This window comes from Colobus angolensis, unplaced genomic scaffold, assembly GCF_000951035.1.
Source record: "Colobus angolensis palliatus isolate OR3802 unplaced genomic scaffold, Cang.pa_1.0 Scaffold170, whole genome shotgun sequence".
Classification (NCBI taxonomy): domain Eukaryota; kingdom Metazoa; phylum Chordata; class Mammalia; order Primates; family Cercopithecidae; genus Colobus; species Colobus angolensis.
Genome location: NW_012114822.1, coordinates 2537113 through 2555894, shown reverse-complemented (window position 1 = coordinate 2555894; position 18782 = coordinate 2537113). Strand labels below are relative to the sequence as shown.

General features: G+C 56.6%; 2 protein-coding genes across 2 annotated transcripts in view; one reads left to right on the top strand and one right to left on the bottom strand.

The window, feature by feature from the left end:
- ZBTB48 (zinc finger and BTB domain containing 48) overlaps nucleotides 1-5369 on the top strand; it is a 7716-nt gene extending 2347 nt beyond the window's left edge. The window contains exons 2-9 of the mRNA XM_011938266.1: nucleotides 1987-2098; nucleotides 2759-2851; nucleotides 3247-3333; nucleotides 3523-3677; nucleotides 4100-4236; nucleotides 4319-4483; nucleotides 4844-4932; nucleotides 5004-5369. Coding sequence (XP_011793656.1) covers nucleotides 1987-2098; nucleotides 2759-2851; nucleotides 3247-3333; nucleotides 3523-3677; nucleotides 4100-4236; nucleotides 4319-4483; nucleotides 4844-4932; nucleotides 5004-5300 — 1135 coding nt within the window. The 3' untranslated portion in view covers nucleotides 5301-5369. The remainder of the gene's footprint in view (nucleotides 1-1986; nucleotides 2099-2758; nucleotides 2852-3246; nucleotides 3334-3522; nucleotides 3678-4099; nucleotides 4237-4318; nucleotides 4484-4843; nucleotides 4933-5003) is intronic.
- Nucleotides 5370-6817: 1448 nt separating this feature from the next.
- On the bottom strand, nucleotides 6818-16498 carry KLHL21 (kelch-like family member 21). Its single transcript, XM_011938265.1, has 5 exons — nucleotides 16438-16498; nucleotides 15738-16143; nucleotides 11983-12055; nucleotides 8829-9834; nucleotides 6818-8767 (listed from the first exon to the last, which is right to left on the bottom strand). Exons 2-4 carry the CDS (start codon nucleotides 16061-16063, stop codon nucleotides 9541-9543), a joined length of 693 nt encoding a protein of 230 aa, XP_011793655.1. The 5' UTR covers nucleotides 16064-16143; nucleotides 16438-16498; the 3' UTR covers nucleotides 6818-8767; nucleotides 8829-9540.
- Between the last annotated feature and the right edge of the window lie 2284 nt (nucleotides 16499-18782).

Here is an 18782-nt window from a genome sequence, read left to right as displayed (position 1 = left end):
CACACCCGGCTAATTTTTTTTGTATTTTTAGCAGAGACGGGGTTTCAGCATGTTGGTCAGGCTGGTCTTGAACTCCTGACCTCGTGATCCGCCTGCCTCAGCCTCCCAAAGTGCTGGGATTTCAGGCGTGAGCCACTGTGCCCAGCCGTTTTTTTACTTTTTAGTAGAGACGGGTTTCACCATATTGGCCAGGCTGATCTCAACCTCCTGACCTTGCGATCCACCTGCCTCGGCCTCCCAAAAGTGCTGGGATTACAGGTGTGAGCCACTGTGCCCAGCCCCCAGGGGCCTTTTTAACTTAAAATTTTAAATTAAAAAAAAATTCAGTTCCTCAGATATGTTAGCCAAATCTGAAGTGGTGAGGAACCACGTGGCTCCTGGTGGCTGAATCGGGCAGTGCTGACATAGCACATTTCTATCATCATGGAGAGTCCCCTTGGGCAGCACTGCTCTGGAGTCCCTTCAAGCCCTGTGGGAATGGTGGCCCAGTGACATGCCTTCCAATCCTGCCACTCCCAGCCAAGACATCACTCGTTTATCATGGTGTGTTTTTTTGCCAAGCCAGGTAGGGCGGCACACTAGTAATCACCTGGAATGGGAGCAGGGGGAAATCTATTTGCTGTCCCTGTGCACCGTGTTTGGGGCAGCTGCTGCCAGTGGAATGCTGGGATGGCTCCAGTGTTGGGGGGGTCCTGGGGCGGCCTGTGGGCTACTGGATGCTCGCTCTCCAGTGCCTTGCCGGGGTAGGACCGGGGCGGTTTCCAGCCCTTCCTTGGGCTTCAGCTTGCTGAACTGGCCATGAGAACTGGGAGGGGATGGCTTCATGAAGTCATTTTGATGGGGGATGAAGACAGTTGCTGTAGAGGAAGAGGATGAGAGATGCTTGGCCTCTGGCAGGTGAGAGGGGCTGTCGCAGGCTGCACAGGGACTCTGAGGTCGAGTTCATTTAGTTCATTCATTCAGTCTACCAGGTGGCCAGCAAGGCTGTGTGGGTGCTTGGGATGCATTTTAGGGAACTAAATAAAGGTCCTTATGCAGCCAACCTGCTTGCCAGGCAATGCAGGTAACAGATAAGTCCATCTGCCTGCAGTAGATGGTGAGGAAGTGCTGCGGGAAAAAAAAAAAGCAGAGGTGGGCCAAGGGGTTGGGGAGTTGTGGGTTGGGTTCGATTGCGATTTTAAGTAGCCAGGGTCTCGGGAGTCTTACTCAGAAGGTGAGATTTAGGCAGAGACTCAACGGAGGCAAAGAAGTTGACCAAGTGGGTGACTGGGGAGCATCTGGGTAGAGGGAAGAGCCAGGGTGCTGGGGTAGGAGGATCCTGGGGGCGTGACAGGCAGCAAGGAGGCACATGCCTGATCCAGGTGGCCAGATGACACCCTGGGAGAGAAGCAGGCAAGGGGAGGGCTGCCTCTGCCCTGAGGGGCCTCCCGGGCCCTTTGTCTGAATGGGGAGCACTGGGGATATGTGAGCCAAGAGGTGCTGAGGTCTCACTTAAACTAAAGGGTCTTTCTGGCTCCTGAAATGAAACCTGTGGGGGAGGCAGTCACAGAGCCGGGAGACCAGATAGGCAGCTCCCCTGGCTACCCGGGAGAAACTGTTGCCAGGCTAGGTGGGGCAGTGGAGTCAGGTGAGGATCTGGCCTTGGGTTTGAAGCTCTTGGAAGCCTTGAGTTGCTTCTCTAGTAGTCAGGACCCAAGATCTGCCTGTGTCTTCAGACAGAATGCGGCCAACTGGGCCTCCCCATAGGCCTCTGTGCTGGTCAGATCATGGCAGCCTCTTAGGACCTTTTTGAGCTTCTTGCCACGGCACTCTCCCTTGCGGAGAGTCTCCATGCTGGGAGAGGCTTCTGGGCTTGTCCCTGCACCTTACCAGCTGGTGTCACCTCAGAACACTTGTTCCCCTTAGAAGGGACCCAGAAGGGGCCCTGGGTGAGGGAGAGATGGGAAACCCTCTCAGCCACCCCACCCCTGTGGCTTCTCCTGGCAGGAAACATACTGGGGAGAAACCCTTTGAGTGTCCCAAGTGTGGGAAGTGTTACTTTCGGAAGGAGAACCTCCTGGAGCATGAAGCCCGGAATTGCATGAACCGCTCGGAACAGGTACTTGGGAGCTGGCCCAGGTACTTGTGGGCAGGGCACACTGGCCTCCCTGTCTTCCTGTCATCCGGGAAGGGCCCCAGGAGACTGAGAGGGGTACTGTAAACTCAGGAAAGCTGTGGGGTCCTTGGATATCATCAGGTCCATGCCCTGGTACAGGTGGGGACACAGGTCCTGAGGGCGGAAGGGACAGGCATAGGAGGGACTCTGTGGGAGGCATTTGGGGTTGGCCTTTCTAGGCCCCTTGCCCACGTCCACCTTGGGCTTTGGAGAAGGGGAGCCTCTACAGGGAATGGCAGCAGGGAAAGGCCCCCTGGCCACCCCCAGCAACCCCACTGCTGGCTTCTGTGTCAGGGCCCGCTGAAACCCAGACCTACTCTTTCTAGAGGCCTGTCAGCAGCCACTGGGGCCAGGGATTGTGGGTGAGGCCACTCGGACCCTGCCCCCAGTCTGTCTGGGCTTGAGAAGGGCCTGGTGTGCGGTGGGCTTGCAGCACTCAGTGACGGTCAGGCCAGGCAGGTTACCTGTTGCCCTCTCCCACCCTAGCATCCCCCCCCGCCCAGGCAGACTCTTCCCAGCAGCAAGCGGAAGCCCGGGCAGAGGCTGCTGTCACAGGCAGAGGCCCCCGCTGATGCCGGCCCTGCTTGCCCCTCACACTGCCAGGTCTTCACGTGCTCCGTGTGCCAGGAGACATTCCGCCGGAGGATGGAGCTGCGGGTGCACATGGTGTCTCACACGGGGGAGATGCCCTACAAGGTCAGGCTTGGCCTGTCTCCAGGGCCAGGGGTGGGTACCCCAGGATCCCTCCTGCTGAGCCCTTTACGTGGGGTGCTATCAGGCACCTCCCTCACAGTAGCTGTCAGGGAGCCTGCCTTCCCTGCCTGTCCAGTGCCCCCTTATCTGGGCAGGATTGCTGGCTGCAGCCTCACCTCCAGGGTCCTTATTAGACCCTTGTTTCTTTCCATGGAGGACAGGCTTGGCATCCTCTGGCCAGCTGAGGGCCCTCCCTTGCGCCATCCTTCACACCAGATCAGGGTCCTCCCAGTATCATCTCACTGGGGCCTCCTGTTCCCGCCCTACAGCCCAAGGGTGGGTGGCAGGGTTTCATGGGTGCAGGCTGCCCTGGAGGTGACTGTGGGCCTCTTTTTCAGTGTTCCTCCTGCTCCCAGCAGTTCATGCAGAAGAAGGACTTGCAGAGCCACATGATCAAGCTGCATGGAGCCCCAAAGCCCCATGCAGTAAGTGACAGGCAGGGCTGGGCATGTTTTGATGCTGGCATGAGCAAGAGTGAGCTGTGCCCAGAGTGGGCAGCCAGCCGTGTGCTTTCTGTTGTTCAGGGGGAGGGGGCTTGTGGGTCTCTCAGGCAGCCCTTCCCTACTCTCACCCTGGCCCTGGTCCCTCCCTCTGCCTGCCTGGTCTGCCTGCAGTGCCCCACCTGTGCCAAGTGCTTCCTGTCTCGGACAGAGCTGCAGCTGCATGAAGCTTTCAAGCACCGTGGTGAGAAGCTGTTTGTGTGTGAGGAGTGTGGGCACCGGGCCTCCAGCCGGAATGGCCTGCAGATGCACATCAAGGCCAAGCACAGGTGTGTGTCGCCTGTTCACTCCTGGGGCCCAGTCCTGTTGCCAGCCCAGGCTTGCACCGGCAGGGAGGACAGTTTGCTGACTTTTACACAGATGAGTGTGCCCTCGGCCTCCACCCTGAATCTAGTGCCTATAGCCTTTCTGGGGTAGTGGGACCCGAAGGGCAAGCAGCTATGCCAGGCAGAGAGGCTGGGGGCACTTGTTTCAGGCTCAGACAAGCCTCTGTGCCCCCGGGGCAGATTCTGAGCTTCCTTAGTTTCTTGTGATTCCTGCTCATAGACTGTCCTGCTCTGGGGTGGAGGTGGTGCCCCTTTCCTAGCACTGCCCAAGCCCTCTTTCCACCAGCCATGCTCCTAGCTGTAGCAGAGCGAAGGGGGTCACTTCCCTTGGTGATGGCCTCTGCCCTATGTCCCCACCCTAACAGGAATGAGAGGCCACACGTGTGTGAGTTCTGCAGCCACGCCTTCACCCAAAAGGCCAATCTCAACATGCACCTGCGCACACACACGGGCGAGAAGCCCTTCCAGTGCCACCTCTGTGGCAAGACCTTCCGAACCCAAGGTGAGGTACGCCCCGCCCCTCCCCTCCCCATCCCCATCCCGAGGCCAAGGCCCCAGGCTGAGCTCTTGCCTTGTGCCTGCAGCCAGCCTGGACAAGCACAACCGCACTCACACCGGGGAAAGGCCCTTCAGTTGCGAGTTCTGTGAACAGCGCTTCACTGAGAAGGGGCCCCTCCTGAGGCACGTGGCCAGCCGCCATCAGGAGGGCCGGCCCCACTTCTGCCAGATCTGCGGCAAGACCTTCAAAGGTACCTGGGCGACCCTGGGAGAGCCTTTTCCTGCTCATCTGAGTTGGAGGGTCTCTGAGGAGGAAATGCTCCTTTCTTGCCAGTGAACCTCTCTGTGCCCCACACGGCAGAGTTGAGTGGACCTGCTTCGAAGGCAGGGGTGTCCTGTGCAGTAGTGACCTTGGGTGGCACTGGAGAGCCTGGCAGGGCCTGTGCAGCACTTTTAAATCACTGGCCCCACGTACTGCAGAAAGAATCCCCTGCCCATGGCTTGGTCCCCTCCCTTGCTGCCTGTCCCGACCTCCTGCTGGGCTTCCTCGAGGGGCCCGGGGCTCGGGGCTCCTGCACGATCCCCTCTGTGTTTTCTCCTCCCTCCTGCAGCCGTGGAGCAACTGCGTGTGCATGTCAGACGACATAAGGGGGTGAGGAAGTTCGAGTGCACCGAGTGCGGCTACAAGTTTACCCGGCAGGTAGGCCAGGCCCCGGGCCCCTTCCCCTCCCCCAGGATCCCCCGAAGTCCTGAGCTCTCCTTCCCTGCCAGGCCCACCTGCGGAGGCACATGGAAATCCACGACCGGGTGGAGAACTATAACCCGCGGCAGCGCAAGCTCCGCAACCTGATCATCGAGGACGAGAAGATGGTGGTGGTGGCGCTGCAGCCGCCTGCGGAGCTGGAGGTGGGCTCGGCGGAGGTCATTGTGGAGTCCCTGGCCCACGGCGGCCTGGCCTCCCAGCTCCCAGGCCAGAGACTGTGTGCAGAGGAGAGCTTCACCAGCCCAGGTGTCCTGGAGCCCTCCCTCATCATCACAGCTGCTGTCCCCGAGGACTGTGACACATAGCCCACTTTGGCCGCCAGAGCCCACTTGGCCCCACCCAATAAACCATATGGCTTTCTTTGGACTCACGTATTTCAGCCTGACGGTCTCTTCTCCAGTGTCCTGGAGTCGGGGAAGTGCTGCCTTCCCACCCATGCTCTCAGGACAGAGTGGTGTCCTGCCCGGTCCTGTGTGGGCCTCAGCTCAGCTGGCAGCTTTCCCTCCTGTCAGGAAACCTCAGCTGAGTGAGGCTTGGATGAGGTTCCTTTGGGGATCAAACCTCTGGCCTTGGCTGCTCTCCACATCTATATTATGTTTCTCGTTATTGCAAGATTTTATAGTGGGGTCCAGATAGAGCACTAGTATTCCTCATTTAGAGCTGAGGTGATGCCAGCTTCTGGGGATAGAATTCATTACTAAGCTTCTGGAGTTCAGTAGAGTGGTCAGGACCCATGGGGCTGGCCTTGTTCAGAATCAAGGATTGGGCCCAGTTAGTGTAGCTAAGCACACCTGGGGGCCTGAGGAGGGTGGGGCCCTTCCCTCAAGAGCAGCCTGGTCTGTGTGTCCAGGAGGCTTTGGTCCCCACGTTCTACAGCTGTGGGGTACGTGACGTGTATCAAGGAGCAAATGCACGTGGGCCCTAGAACAGATTGCTTATGTTTAAATTTCTTCCTAACTAAGTTGGCCCTGGGCAAGTTACTGACAGTTTCATTTCTCTACTAAAAATGCAAAATTGCTGGATGTGGTGGCGCATCGGGAGGCTGAGGCACGGGAATCCCTTGAACCTAGCAGGTGAAGGATACAGTGAGCCGAGATTGCACCAGTGTATTCCACCTAGGCAACAGAATGAGACCGTCTTAAACAAAACAAAACAAAACAAAAGGCCCACTGTGGTCTCAACACTGCTCCCCTTCCCAGCCAAGACACTGGCCTCTCCCTCAGGTTCAGACGGACTCTGCAGATGTGAAAAACATCCTGAGTCAGACAGCTTTTGTGGATTCATAGCCTGGTTTGGGACCGTATTTGAAGGGCTCCACCTCCCCAGGTCCAAAGGCCATCCCATTGCAGATGGGAGTCTCACCACCACCTGTATGTACCGCAACCTGAGGAAGGGCTGTGGGAGCTGGGCCCGGTCAAGGACAAACAGGCAGAGACCAGCTTTGGAGCAGGCAGGTTTCCCGGGCATCATCCACGCCACAGCATTTTACTTCTCAAGCCTCTCCTCTCTTTAAATGGAGACAAGGTCTTCCTGTATTGCCCAGGGTGGTCTTGAACCCCTGGGCTCAAGTGATCCTCCCTCCTCAGCCTCCCAAAGCACTGGGATCTCAGGTGTGAGCCACCACACCCTGCCTCTTGGGCATGTCTTTTCCACTGCTTGCTTCATCTCTTGCTACAATCTGAGATGAGAAAGGGCCTGGAAGGCTTTTTAAGACCCTCAGTGTGAGCCCTGGACTCCACGCTGCCTATTCCCCCGACATCTGGCCTCGGCCCAAAGGAGTCCCAGAAGGCAGTAGCAGGAGGACAAACGCAGTGACCCCAAATGGATAGGAAATACTTTTATTGCAAAAAGTACTGAAGGTACCCCAAAACCTTAAGCAGGATTCTGGACATGGAAGCCTACAAGATAGACAAAAATAAATATGTCAACTTGCCCGACCCTCTGGGGTGAACTGGATGTGGACACTGGAGGGAGGGCGTCCTTTATTACATACGCGTCTCTGAAGTCGTATAAATATAGAATACCTTATAGTAGATCAGCATTAAATACCAGTCACTGTGTTTACGTAACTTAGCTTGTGCTGTAGACAAAATTCTGTACACGTAACACGTGGCCATGCCCAGGCTTCCCAGCATCTGTCCTGAAGTCAGTGTGAAGACATCCTTAAGTGGTGGGGACATGACAGCCCAGAACCCACAGCAGAGGGGAGCTGGGGAAGGGAGAGGGCCTGACCTTGGATCCCCCAGCTGGTGTCCACAGGCTAGAGGGACCCATTGCTGCAGAGGCTGGTGCCTGCTCTTCCCCATACTTGGTCTTCTAAACCCAAAGACGGGGTCCTGATGGTGGAGACCTGGGCAGGTCCAGAGGACAGACACAGGAGAGGGCACGATCCCAAACCCAGCTCTCCTGCACTGGCTCGCACCACAGCCGGTCTGAGTGGCCACCACAGGCCTGGAGTACGGCAGCTGCCAACCACAGCAAAGCCGCAGAGTGAGTGAGAAAACAGGAACCCAGAGTTCTCTTCCACAGAGGCAAGGCCTCACAGCCCAGCCTGCCCGAGATGCCCTGTGCTGGCAGTCATCACACAGTCTGGACAGCATGTCCTTCCTTGGGTGCCGAGCTCAGTGCCTGGGACAGTCAGGGATTGAGGGCATAGCCAACCTTGTATGGCCAAACCCAGCCCTTATGCCCCTGCTGCCAAGGGAGACAAGCTGCCCCACTGAGCTCCAACAACCTCGGGATGGGCTCAGCAGCCCCCTACAAAGTTAAGTGAGTGCTACAGGGCAGGGAAGCTCCCTGAGGGAGTCTGCACAGACCAGGAGAGGCCAAGGAGTAGCCCCAAGGGAGCAGAGGAAGGAGGAAGGCAGGAAAAGGCCCAGGGCACAGGGCAAGCAACCGTGCCAGGAAGCCCAGCTGCATGTTCCACACTGCCCACAAGACTCCCAGCCAGGTCCCAGCAGGCCTGGACAGTGCTGGGGCTCCATCCTCGGCCTTCCGACCAGCACCTGGTACACAGCAGGTGCTGGGAGATCACCATGACTCAAGGGAGAAGAGCCGCCACGAACTGTAACCACACCAGCCAGGGCGTTCTAGGACAAGACTTTCTAACCCGACAGCAATGACATCCACAGTGTATGGACTGGGCTCTTCAAGAGCACGAGGGAGAGGCCAGGCAGCCCTGTCAGGTGTCCCCTAGCCCTTCCTAGGGGACATATTAAGGCAACCAGCCATGCCATCTGGCCAGCACAAGGGTCTTAAGTGCAATCTGCTAAGTGACAGTGCTAAGACTGTCTTTCTGCTGAGAACATCTCTACAAGTTAGTTCACTAGAAAAGGCAACACACATTTGCTTTAATCTTCTTTAACGAGGAAGATGCAGTCTAAACGCCCTCTTCTCTGAAAAGGGAGGCAAGGACAAAAACTCAAGCCAAGGCTACTTTGGGTACTTTGAGGGGAAACTGACCATTTCTAAGAAAACCAGGGGCCGCCAAGCTGCGGCATTCACCCAGGAGCTCCTGCAGAAAGCTTTGGCAACAGGACTTTCTAGACTCGAAAAATGGAACAAAGCTGACCCTGTAAAGCTCCCTCTTCTTCCCACTTCTTCTAAGGTCAAACTGCAAGCATTTTCAACTTTGGAACCAACCACCAAGGCCACCTCCTACCCAGGACTTCCTTTGGAAGTGGTGGGACTCTTCATGCGCGGGCCCAGCAAGGGCTCGGGCACCCGCAGCTGTCTGCTTGGCTGGGTGTCAATGACTGTCTCCCAGGGCCTCCTGGGAAGGAGCTATGACCTTTCAGGAGCGCTGACACCTCCCCTGGGCGTCTGTCCCAGGCCGGTGAAGGAGAGGGTGAGAGGTGAGGACACAACAGCCGGTCAGGGGGCGGGAGCGGGGGGCTACGGCTGGGGAGGTCCAACATCTGATATGGCCACATCCTCTTCACCCTCCCAGCCCACACTCCTGCTCATGTCCCACTGTCCTGGGTGCAGCCTCTGAAGACCCACACTCCGAGGGGTTTTGATGTAAGCCCTTGGCAGGGGCCAGGAGCTAGGGAGGCAGGCTCCCCACACCTCTGGAGGTGGAATTTGGGACCCCACTTCAGCCTCTGCCTGGTGCCTGGTCTGCTGCTCCAGGTTCAGGCCATCCTCAGCCTCACGGGAGGACCCCTCCTCCCTTCACGCATCCCTCCCAAGTTGTCCTCCTCTCCCAACGTGGGAGCACGTAGGTGCCGATGACAGCAGCAGGAGGGGCGCGCCGCGTGGGTGAGCTGTGATCCGCAGGGTGGGGGTGACCTCCGAGACCCAGAAACATGTGCCAGCAGGAAGGTAGCTCTTCCTCAACTGCAGAAAGGGCGTTCCCGATGGCCTCAGATTCAGGCTCTCAAGGCACAGAAACCTTCCAGGTAATGGATCCTGGGCTTGCTCAGCCACCCAAGAGCCTGTGCTCCTCCTGTGAGCCCAACCTGTCCTCGTGCACAAAGGAGTGGGGCACTGCCCCGCAGAGGTGCCAGTTACCTGCACCAAGGCCCATGCAGGGCCAGACCGGGGCTAGTGCAGCTCGTCAGGGTCCCGCGGCGGCCGGGGTCGGCCTGGGTCCACGTCATTGCTGCCACTGTCCAACTCGAAGCCACGCCCACCTGAGAAGGTCTGGGGCATGAACTGGCGGAAGATGCTGACGCTGCCATGCCAGAAGGTGGGTTCTGGGAGCCGCCCCACCACGCTCCATGCGCGAGTCTCTGGGTCATAGGCCTCTACCACGTCCGAGAGTTCAAATGTATTGTCATATCCCCCAGAGACGTACAGCTTTCCCCCAAGGACGGCCAGGCTGCCCCCAACGTGCACCTGTGGGTCAAAGGGATACGAGTGAGTGGAGGTCAGAGGAGGGGGTAGGGCAAGGCCCCACCTGGGGAACCACTGGAGACAAGGCTTCCCTGTCAGCACCCCACGGGGTAGCCTTGGCTCTCCCAGAAAGCAGCAGAGGCCAACTCCTTTCCCATACCCTGCCTAGGAGAACAGGCCTCCCCGGGGGCAGCTGGGCCTTCCCTATGGTGATAAGGGTGCCCGCTGCAGCGCCAGGCCTCCCTGTGTGCAGGTGGTGCTGAGCAGCGCTTCCTAGGTTCTCTCTCAGAATCTCTGCAGTGGCCCTCTGGGCTGGGCAGTGCTCTTCTCCCCATGTTACAGATGGGAAAACTGAGGCTTGCATGGCTGACTCTGGCAGAGCTGGGCTCTGAACCACAAGGCTGGATGATTCCTTCCATCTTTCCCAAATTCGCTATGACTACGTGCAGCTTACTGTGGGGGAAAAAAGAAAGCTGGGTATCTTAACTGCAAGGACATGAAGCTGTGGTGTAAGCTGTGAGGCTAGATATCACAGAGTTTGGGTTTGGAAATGTTAAAGACAGAGGAAAGAAGGCTGTAGGCAGTATAATGTGTACCTTGGACTGAGATTGCTCACATGGCCAAATGGCATTGAGGCCTCCCCGTCCCATCACACTGTCAGGCGGGGCACCCCTCTTCTCAACAAGCCCAGAGAGGAGTGGACCCTGGCTGTCCTATTCAGAACACACAGTAGGTACTTAATGGAAGTATTCCCACAGTGGGCTGGGCATGGTGGCTCACGCCTGTAATCTCAGCACTTTGGGAGGCTGAGCCGGGTGGATCAAAAGGTCAGGAGATCCAGACCATCCTGGCTAACACAGTGAAATCCCCTCTCTACTAAAAATACAAAAACAAAATTAGCTGGGCGTGGTGGTGGGCGCCTGTAGTCCCAGCTACTCGGGAGGTTGAGGTAGGAGAACAGCGGGAACCTGGGAGATGGAGCTTGCAGTGAGCCAAGATCGCACCACTGCACCCCAGCCTGAGCGACAGAGCGAGACTCTGTCTCAAAAGAAAAAAAAAAGAAAAAAGCAGTATTCCCATAGTGAGTTCCTCAGGAACCAGCTGGGCATGGTGGCTCACGCCTGTAATCCCAGCACTTTGGGAGGCTGAGACAGGAGGGTCATTTGAGGCCAGGAGTTTGAGACCAGCCTGGGTAACACAGCAAGACCCTGCCTTTACAAAAATTTTAAGAATATTCTTTAGTATCTACATATGAGAAAAAAAAAAAATAACTGGGTGTGGTGGCACACGCCTGTAGTCTCAGCTATTCAAGGTGCGGTGGGAGGACTGCCTGAGTCCAGGAGGTAGAGGCTGTGGTGAGCCATGATTGCACCACTGCACTCCAGCCTGGGTGACAGAGCAAGACCCTGTCTCAAAAATAAAAAAGGTAAGGCCAGGCGCGGTGGCTCATGCCTGTAATCCCAGCACTTTGGGAGGCTGAGGCGGGGGGATCACGAGGTCAGAAGATCAAGACCATCCTGATTAACACGGTGAAACCCCATCTCTACTAAAAATACAAAAAAATTAGCTGGGTGCAGTGGCGGGCGCCCACAGACCCACCTACTTGGGAGGCTGAGGCAGGAGAATGGCATGAACCTGGGAGGCGGAGCTTGCAGTGAGCCAAAATTGAGCCACTGCACTCCAGCCTGGGTGACCCAGACTCCGCCTCAAAAATAAATAAATAAAAATAAAAAAGATAGGTCACAGACCTCATGCTGACTCTGCTCCGGCCGCACTGGCTGCTGGTGTACCCAAGAACACACCAGGGTGCCCTGGTGCAGGGCCTCTGTACCTGCTGTCCCTCTCTGGAACAGGTGACTCCAGATGACTGCATGCCTTGCTCCCTCACTTCCTTCTGCTCTCTGGCTTACAGTAGACACTCAGTAAACACTGCTCAAATGCGTGCTAAGCTGTGTCATCCTGGGGTATTACTGAACGTCTATGTCTCAGGGAGTGAGCCTCAAGTGCAGAATGAGGGTAAGAGCAGCCTTCTATTAACTGAAATGAGACCCACCCATCATGGCTGTGGATCCCAAACACTCATCATGATGACACTGGGGTTGCAAAATCAGGACCAGCCTGTGCTTCCAACGCTGGCCCGCCTGCGTTTACCTGATTCATGGGCGGGATCTTGTCCCATTCGTTCTTCGTCGGGTTGTACACGTCCACCTCGGCGGAGTCGTCCCTGTGGAGGGGGCAGCAGGAGGACAACTGCTCAGAGCGAGGAGGAAGTGCCCTCAGGTGTACAGCTCCGGAGTGGAGTCCTCCCCTGAGTCACTGACTCCTCCAGTGACCTGGATCTTCCTGATGCCATCCAGCAGCACCCTTGCAAGGTAGGCTTCATCCCCAGCTCTTAGGAGCCAATTTCAGCCCCCTGTGCCCACTCGGCCAGGCCTCCAGGGCCAGAATCCTCACTCCCAAACCTGAAGATCAGGCTTCTGAGTACTTGAAGCCCATTCAGTGCCTCCCCATCACCCAGTACCAAGGTGGCTGTCCCCCAGCCCCCAAGGCTACAGCAGCTCCCTTCAGATCTTAAAAAAGGCTCCTTGCTCCACTGTGCATCCCCACGTGCTTGGAACACTCCTTGCCACTGTCCCCAATATCACCGTGAGCCTCGACCCTGTCCTGTTCACTACCATAGTCAAGTGGCTCTCACTTTGGGGTCAAGACCCTTCAACTTCGTCTGACACTCTTTATATCCCCACAGTAAAAGGCTCAAAGGCACAGCCTTGAAAGGCCAAGATATAGGCCAGGCACTGTGGCTCACTCCTGCAATGCAGCCCTTTGGGAGGCTGAGGCGGGTGGAGTGCCTGAGGTCAGGAGTTCGAGACCAGCCTGGCCAACATGGTGAAACCTCATCTCTACTAAAAATACAAAAATGAGCCAGGTGTGGTGGCGCGTGCCTGTAATACCAGCTGCTCGGGAGGCTGAGGCAGGAAAATCGCTTGAACCCAGGTAGCTGAGGCAGAAGAATCACTTGAACCTGGGAGGCGGAGATTGCAGTGAGTCAAGAGCGTGCCATTGCACTCCAGCCTGGGCGACAGTGAGACTGCGTCTCAAAAACAAACAAAAGAAATGCAAAGATACTACAAGACAAATAATAGTAGTTGTGAACCTGACACTGCCGCACAAAACCAGCCACAGACAATGCACAGACACAAGGCTGGCTGTGAGCCAAGAAAACTTTATCCATGGACAGACATTTACATCTCGTCTAACTTGAAATGTTATTCTTGTCTTGATTTCTTGCCTCCAATCATTTCAAAATGTCAAGGCCACCCTCAGTTTGGGGGCCCTATAGTAGTGGTGTGGTGGTGGTGATCCAACACTGGAACCTGCTAGGCTGCCTTCTCTTTTCCCAGCAGACACTTGCAAACCACAGCCCAGGGGTTGGACAGAGCTCACCAGCATTCCCAGAGGGCGCTATTACACCCCAGCCAAGGAGCCATCTTGTACTAGAACCAAGGTGAGGGAGGCCCAGGTCATTTGTGGGTCACATGGACAATGGCTGAGGCTGTGGCCTCTCTGAAAATGGCACATCCTAGCCACAAGCTGCCCAAAGACAGGTGGTGTTCTGGCCAGAGGGTTATGTGGCTCTTGAAGAGTCAAAGTGCACAGACAGGATGACACTGGGACAAATACCCTGGGGGGACCAGATGAAGTTGAAGGGTCTTGATCCCAAAGTGAGAGGCAGGGCCCCTGCGTGCCTAGCCTTCTCTTTCGGGCTCAAGCAGCCTCCACTCAGGCTGAGCCTGGGCGCCCCTCCTCTGTCCTCTGACACAAGTCACATCAGTACGATGAACGGATGCAGCCCTTCCAGAGCACTGCTTCCTCCCACATGCGCAGGTGGCTTCGGAAAGCCCTGTAAAGTGGGTGGGGTGGGGGGATGGTGGGGGGCAGACCCTCACGCTTCCCTCTGGGAAGGTGAACCCAGCAGGCAGACCTCCCTGGGGACAGATGGGGGAGGGGAGGAGGACTCGCAAAGGCACAGGGCCTGGAACCACTGCCTAGAGGCTGAAAGGAAGGCTCTGGCGCTCTGATAAGTTATATTTATAGCCATCTCCACCCCCTCTTTGAAGACACCTTCACAACTTGAGGGAGGGAAGAGCTGGGCAAAGGGTCAGATGACGTTTCATAATGGGACCAGAGCTGGCTGAGATTCCAGGGCTTTCTCAGAGCAAGACCATTGGTTCTGGGCACATGGTGGTGCCCAGCTACTTGCATGAGAAGCAATGCCACCCCTGTTCTTCTTGGTGGTCACTCCAAAAGCCTGGTAAGGAGCCTCCTGTCTGGGGGGACGGTGGGGCATACGCCAAGGCCAGGGCGGCTCTGGCGGTATGAGGCAGGAGGCCGAGGAGCAGGGAGCTCACATCCCCCAAGCTCCCCATTCAAAGCCCCAGACCAAAAGGGCACAGTGGGGACTGTCATTCAGTTCCTCCCCTTCCCACCTGGACCCAGAGCTTCAGGCAGGCTCTAGGCTGGGAGGGAGCAGCAGGATGTGTGAACAAGCAGCAGAGTATAGCAGGCAGGGTCTGCCCCGTGCCATCATTGATGCCCACCAACCAGTCAGAGGCAGCATTTGGCTGTGACCAGAGAGGTCATCAAGGCCAGGAGACACATGATGATCCACAGGCTGCCTGTCTCTGCTCCGTGCTGCCCAGGCTACGGCCTGCTCTTGCTGGAAAAGCCCAACTCCACCACCCGTGAAATCCCTTAAAAGAAAGCCTGGGGTTTTCCTTACACCCAAAGGAATGGAACAGCAGTCTGGGCTCCGAAACACCCGGCCTGGCTGGATGTGGGGGCTCACGCCTACAATCCCCGCACTCTGGGAGGTGGGAAATGCAGGAGGATCATTTGAGGCCAGGAATTTTGAGACCAGCCTGGGCAATACAGTGAGACCCTGGTCTCTACAAAAAATTAGCCAGGTGTGGTGGCACATGTCTGCGGTCCCAGCTACCTGGGAGGCTGAGGTGGGAGGACTGCTTGAACCCAGGAGGTCGAGGCTGCGGTGGACCATGACTGCACCACTGCACTCCAGCCTGGTGACAGAGCAAGACTCTGTTTCAAAAAAAAAAAAAAAAATTGTTTAATTTCCAAGAGAAAAAAAAAGCCAGGCGCTGTGGCTTATGCCTATAATCCCTGCACTTTGGGAGGCTGAGGCAGGCGGATCACATGAGGTCAGGAGTTCTAGACCAGCCTGACCAACGTGGAGAAACCCTGTCTCTACTAAAAATACAAAAATCAGCCAGGCATGGTGGTGCATACCTATACTGCTACTTGGCAGGATGAGGCAGGAGAATGGCTTGAACTCGGGAGGCAGAGGTTGCAGTGAGCCAAGATCGCGCCACTGTACTCCAGCTTGGGCAACAAAAGCGAAACTCTCTCGTCTCAAAAAAAAAAAAAAAAAAACAGGCTGGGTGCGGTGGCTCATGCCTGTAATCCCAGTACTTTGGGAGGCTGAGGCGTACCGATTACGAGGTCAGGAGATCGAGACCATCCTGGCTAACATAGTGAAACCCCGTCTCTACTAAAGATGCAAAAAAATTAGCTGGGCGAGGTGGCGGGCGCCTGTAGTCCCAGCTACTCTGGAGGCTGAGGCAGGAGAATGCCAAGAACCCGGGAGGCGGAGCTTGTAGTGAGCCGAGATGGCGCCACTGCACTCCAGCCTGAGCGACAGAGCGAGACTCCGTCTGGAAAACAAAACAAAACAAATCAAAAACAAAAACAAAAAGAGCCAGACCCAGCCTCCGACCCCAGCTAGGCCTCAGTTTCTCATCTGTAGAAAGGGAGAACAGCCATGATGTGCTCAGCACAGGGCCTGGTAAGAGCCGCCAAACACACAGTGGGGCTCGGCACCCGAAACTCACCTGACAAAGTACATGAGTCCATTTAGAGTCACAGTCTTGGGGGCGAAGGACCAGGGCGGGAGCTGGCCGCAATCCACCAGCGACCACAAGTCGGTGTCCGGGTCGTAGCACTGCATCACCATGGTCTCCTTGCCGGCCAGGGAGCCGATGGCATAGAGCCGGCCACGGCAGGCGGTGGTGGAGCAGTTGTCCATGGGGTAGGTCATGGGCTGCAGGGCCTCCCAGGAGTCGGTGGTGTGATCATAGCGCTCGGTGCTGTCGGCGGCTACCACGTACAGCAGTCCATCCAGCACAGAGGAGCTGTGGTATTCGCGGGCCTTCAGCATGGGTGCCACCTCTGCCCACTCGTTCACACTCGAGTTGTACCTCCACACGCAGTCATAGAGCCGGGAGCCATCAGACCCACCTGCCAGGACACATGATGGACAGATGGTCAGCCCACTCGAGGTGAGTCACCCACCTGCACCCTCCCAAACTTCAGCGAGGGCCTCTCCCTTGGGAGGAATTAACATCACTGGGCTTCACCCGACACACATCCTCTCCCCAAAGCCCAGGCCCCATGCTGCGGCTAAGGCAAAGCACACGCTGACCACTGCCCAGCAAGATGACTGCCACCAAGCCTCTACCAAACAAAGGTCTTGGGTGCCATGGTGAAGAATCCAGCAGCCTCCTCTCGACACCGCCCCACAGCCATGCATACACGTCAGCAGACCAAAGCCCTGGGCCTTGGGACAGTTCTCCTGGGGAGCCACAGAGCTTGTCGGTAGGGTGCTCAGGGACTTGCTCACTAACTCCTAGGCTTCCTGGGCACCCTCTAAGCAAGGTTCTGTCAGAACAAGATGAGCGGAAACCCACTTCCTGCTGTAAGCAAGAGACCTAACACTACACTGCGAGGCCACTTCTTGATTCTGGTGCAGGTTACAAAGCTGTGTTTGGTTTAGAAAAATCCATGAAGCTGTGTAAGCATTTTATATACGTATATACATATATATACACACACACACACACACATATACACACACATGTACATACATACTCTTCTACCTGTACTATTATTATTATTTTTTGAGAGAGAGTCTTGCCTGTCACCCAGGTTGGACTGCAGTGGCATGATCTCAGCTTACTGCAATCTCCACCTCCTGGGATCAAGCAATCCTCCCACCTCAGCCTCCCGAGTAGCTGGGACGACAGGGAAGCGCCGCCACTCCCGGCTAATTTTTATGCTTTTTGTACAGACGGGGTTTCGCCACGTTGCCCAGGCTGGTCTTGAACTCCTGAGCTGAAGAGATCCACCCACCTTGATCTCCCAAAGTGCTGGGATTACAAAGAGCCACTGCGCCCGGCCCTGTATTTTTAACTTCAATAAAAAGCTAAAAATAAAAAGTAGTACTGGCTGTAATCATAAATTACACCAGGTCTATTAGAAACCCCAGGACATGAAGGGAACCCAAGCATCCTGGGGGCTGTACCCCTTGGCCTCCCAGGCTGGCGCCACAAGCCACAGCATACAGGACATTCTGTTTCACAGCCCTGAGCTCTAAAGCGAGAAGAGCAAGTTCTTGTTCTTAGGAAGTGAGCTCTGCCGGCCTCCTCCCTGCCATGGAGCTGTGTGAAAGGCAGCTGAAAGGAATGACCCAGCCACCTGCCGAAACCCGAGGGATTAACTGCTCTGCTGGGACATTTATGGAAGGGTGTGCAGAAAGCTGGGGCCAGTCTCACCAGTTCTGGGAAGGAATTCTCTGCTCAAAGCCACTAGTCAGACTTTGGGGAGAGGGGAGGGACACAGTCCCCAATCAACTTGGGGACAACCTCGGATTGAAAAGAGGCACAGATTCCGGCAGAATCCAGCAGAGGCTGGACTCAGAGCTGCAGGCTAAGGAAGCTGTGGCAACAGAGCCCAGCAACTGTCCCCTGACACCTCAGAGCCCCACTGGAACTCGGAGCACGTCCCAGAGTGGGCTCTCTCGCGAACATGCAAGGCTGGGCACAGCAGCTGTGACATCCCAGTCCCCACCTCCTTGCCTGATAACCGCCTCACATGCCTGCCTGGTGGGTTCTTTCCTTATATAGCAGTCACAGAGACCGCCCTTCCTCACCCCAGCAAAGGAGGTAGCCTCGGGTTTGAACTGGGATTTATCTTTAATAAAAACTGCAGAAGCCCAAACTCAGGCGGATTGGGATCCGCCTACCATGACTCGGCAGTGTTTTGGGGTTTGGGCCAAGTAACTGGAAGAAAACCTCTTAACATGTGACCATGTTTACAGTCTCTGGGGAGTTCAGCCTAAACACCATGTGACCAGAGCACAGAGCCTAGGTGCAAGCCCAAGGGAACTTCGTCACCGGTGACAAAGAGTGAGTCAGGGGGCCCGGTGTGGCTCAGCAGGGAGAGAGAAATTCCCCGGCTTGTGGGGAACAGATGCCTCACCGGGCGTCGGCCTCCTGCCTGTCCCTGGATTCCTTAAGCAGAAAAAGAAAGCACCCATTGTGCGGGGTGAATGCCCCAGTATCTTCCAACCAAGTGGGGAGGCACCTCCGGCGCACGGAGTTGGCTCAGCCTGGCAGCCCCGGCCGCAACGGGACACAGAGACCCACAAGCAGCTACTTGTCCCGGCTCACACAAGGGGCCCTTCTTCAAGGTTGAAAGTATAGCCCAGATAAATGTAGTCACCAGGGCCCCAGCATGGACTCAGGTGCGGCCCTAGGATTCCAGGCTCTGTGCGTTTCCTCCGCGAGTAGCTGGGCTCCCGTACCGGGGAGGCTCAACCCCAAAGAGCCTAGCCAGCCCCTGGCCCACTCACCCGTCACGTAGATGTCATTGCCCAGCGCCACGATGCTGTAGCCCCCGCCCAGGTGGTCTGGGAACTCGGCCAGGTAGCGCCACTGGCCCGTCTGAGGGTTGTAGCAGTCGACAGTGACCAGCTCGTCACAGTCCTGGTCGCAGCCACCCACGAGCACGAGGATCTCGGCGAGACCGGTGGAGGGGCGAGGACGCATTCGGGGGCAGGGCCCGCGGTCGTGGCGGTCGTAGCGCGCCGCCTGGAAGTC

What these genes read in the sequence shown, in the direction of transcription:
- KLHL21 (XM_011938265.1), bottom strand. Translation starts at nt 16,063, where the DNA reads ATGCTGAAGGCCCGCGAATACCACAGCTCCTCTGTGCTGGATGGACTG. An exon ending in GGACTCATGTACTTTGTCAG is followed by an intron (nt 12,056 to 15,737) that starts GTGAGTTTCGGG and finishes CCCCCTCCACAG; the next exon opens with GGACGACTCCGCCGAGGTGG. An exon ending in AGATCCCGCCCATGAATCAG is followed by an intron (nt 9,835 to 11,982) that starts GTAAACGCAGGC and finishes TTTGACCCACAG; the next exon opens with GTGCACGTTGGGGGCAGCCT.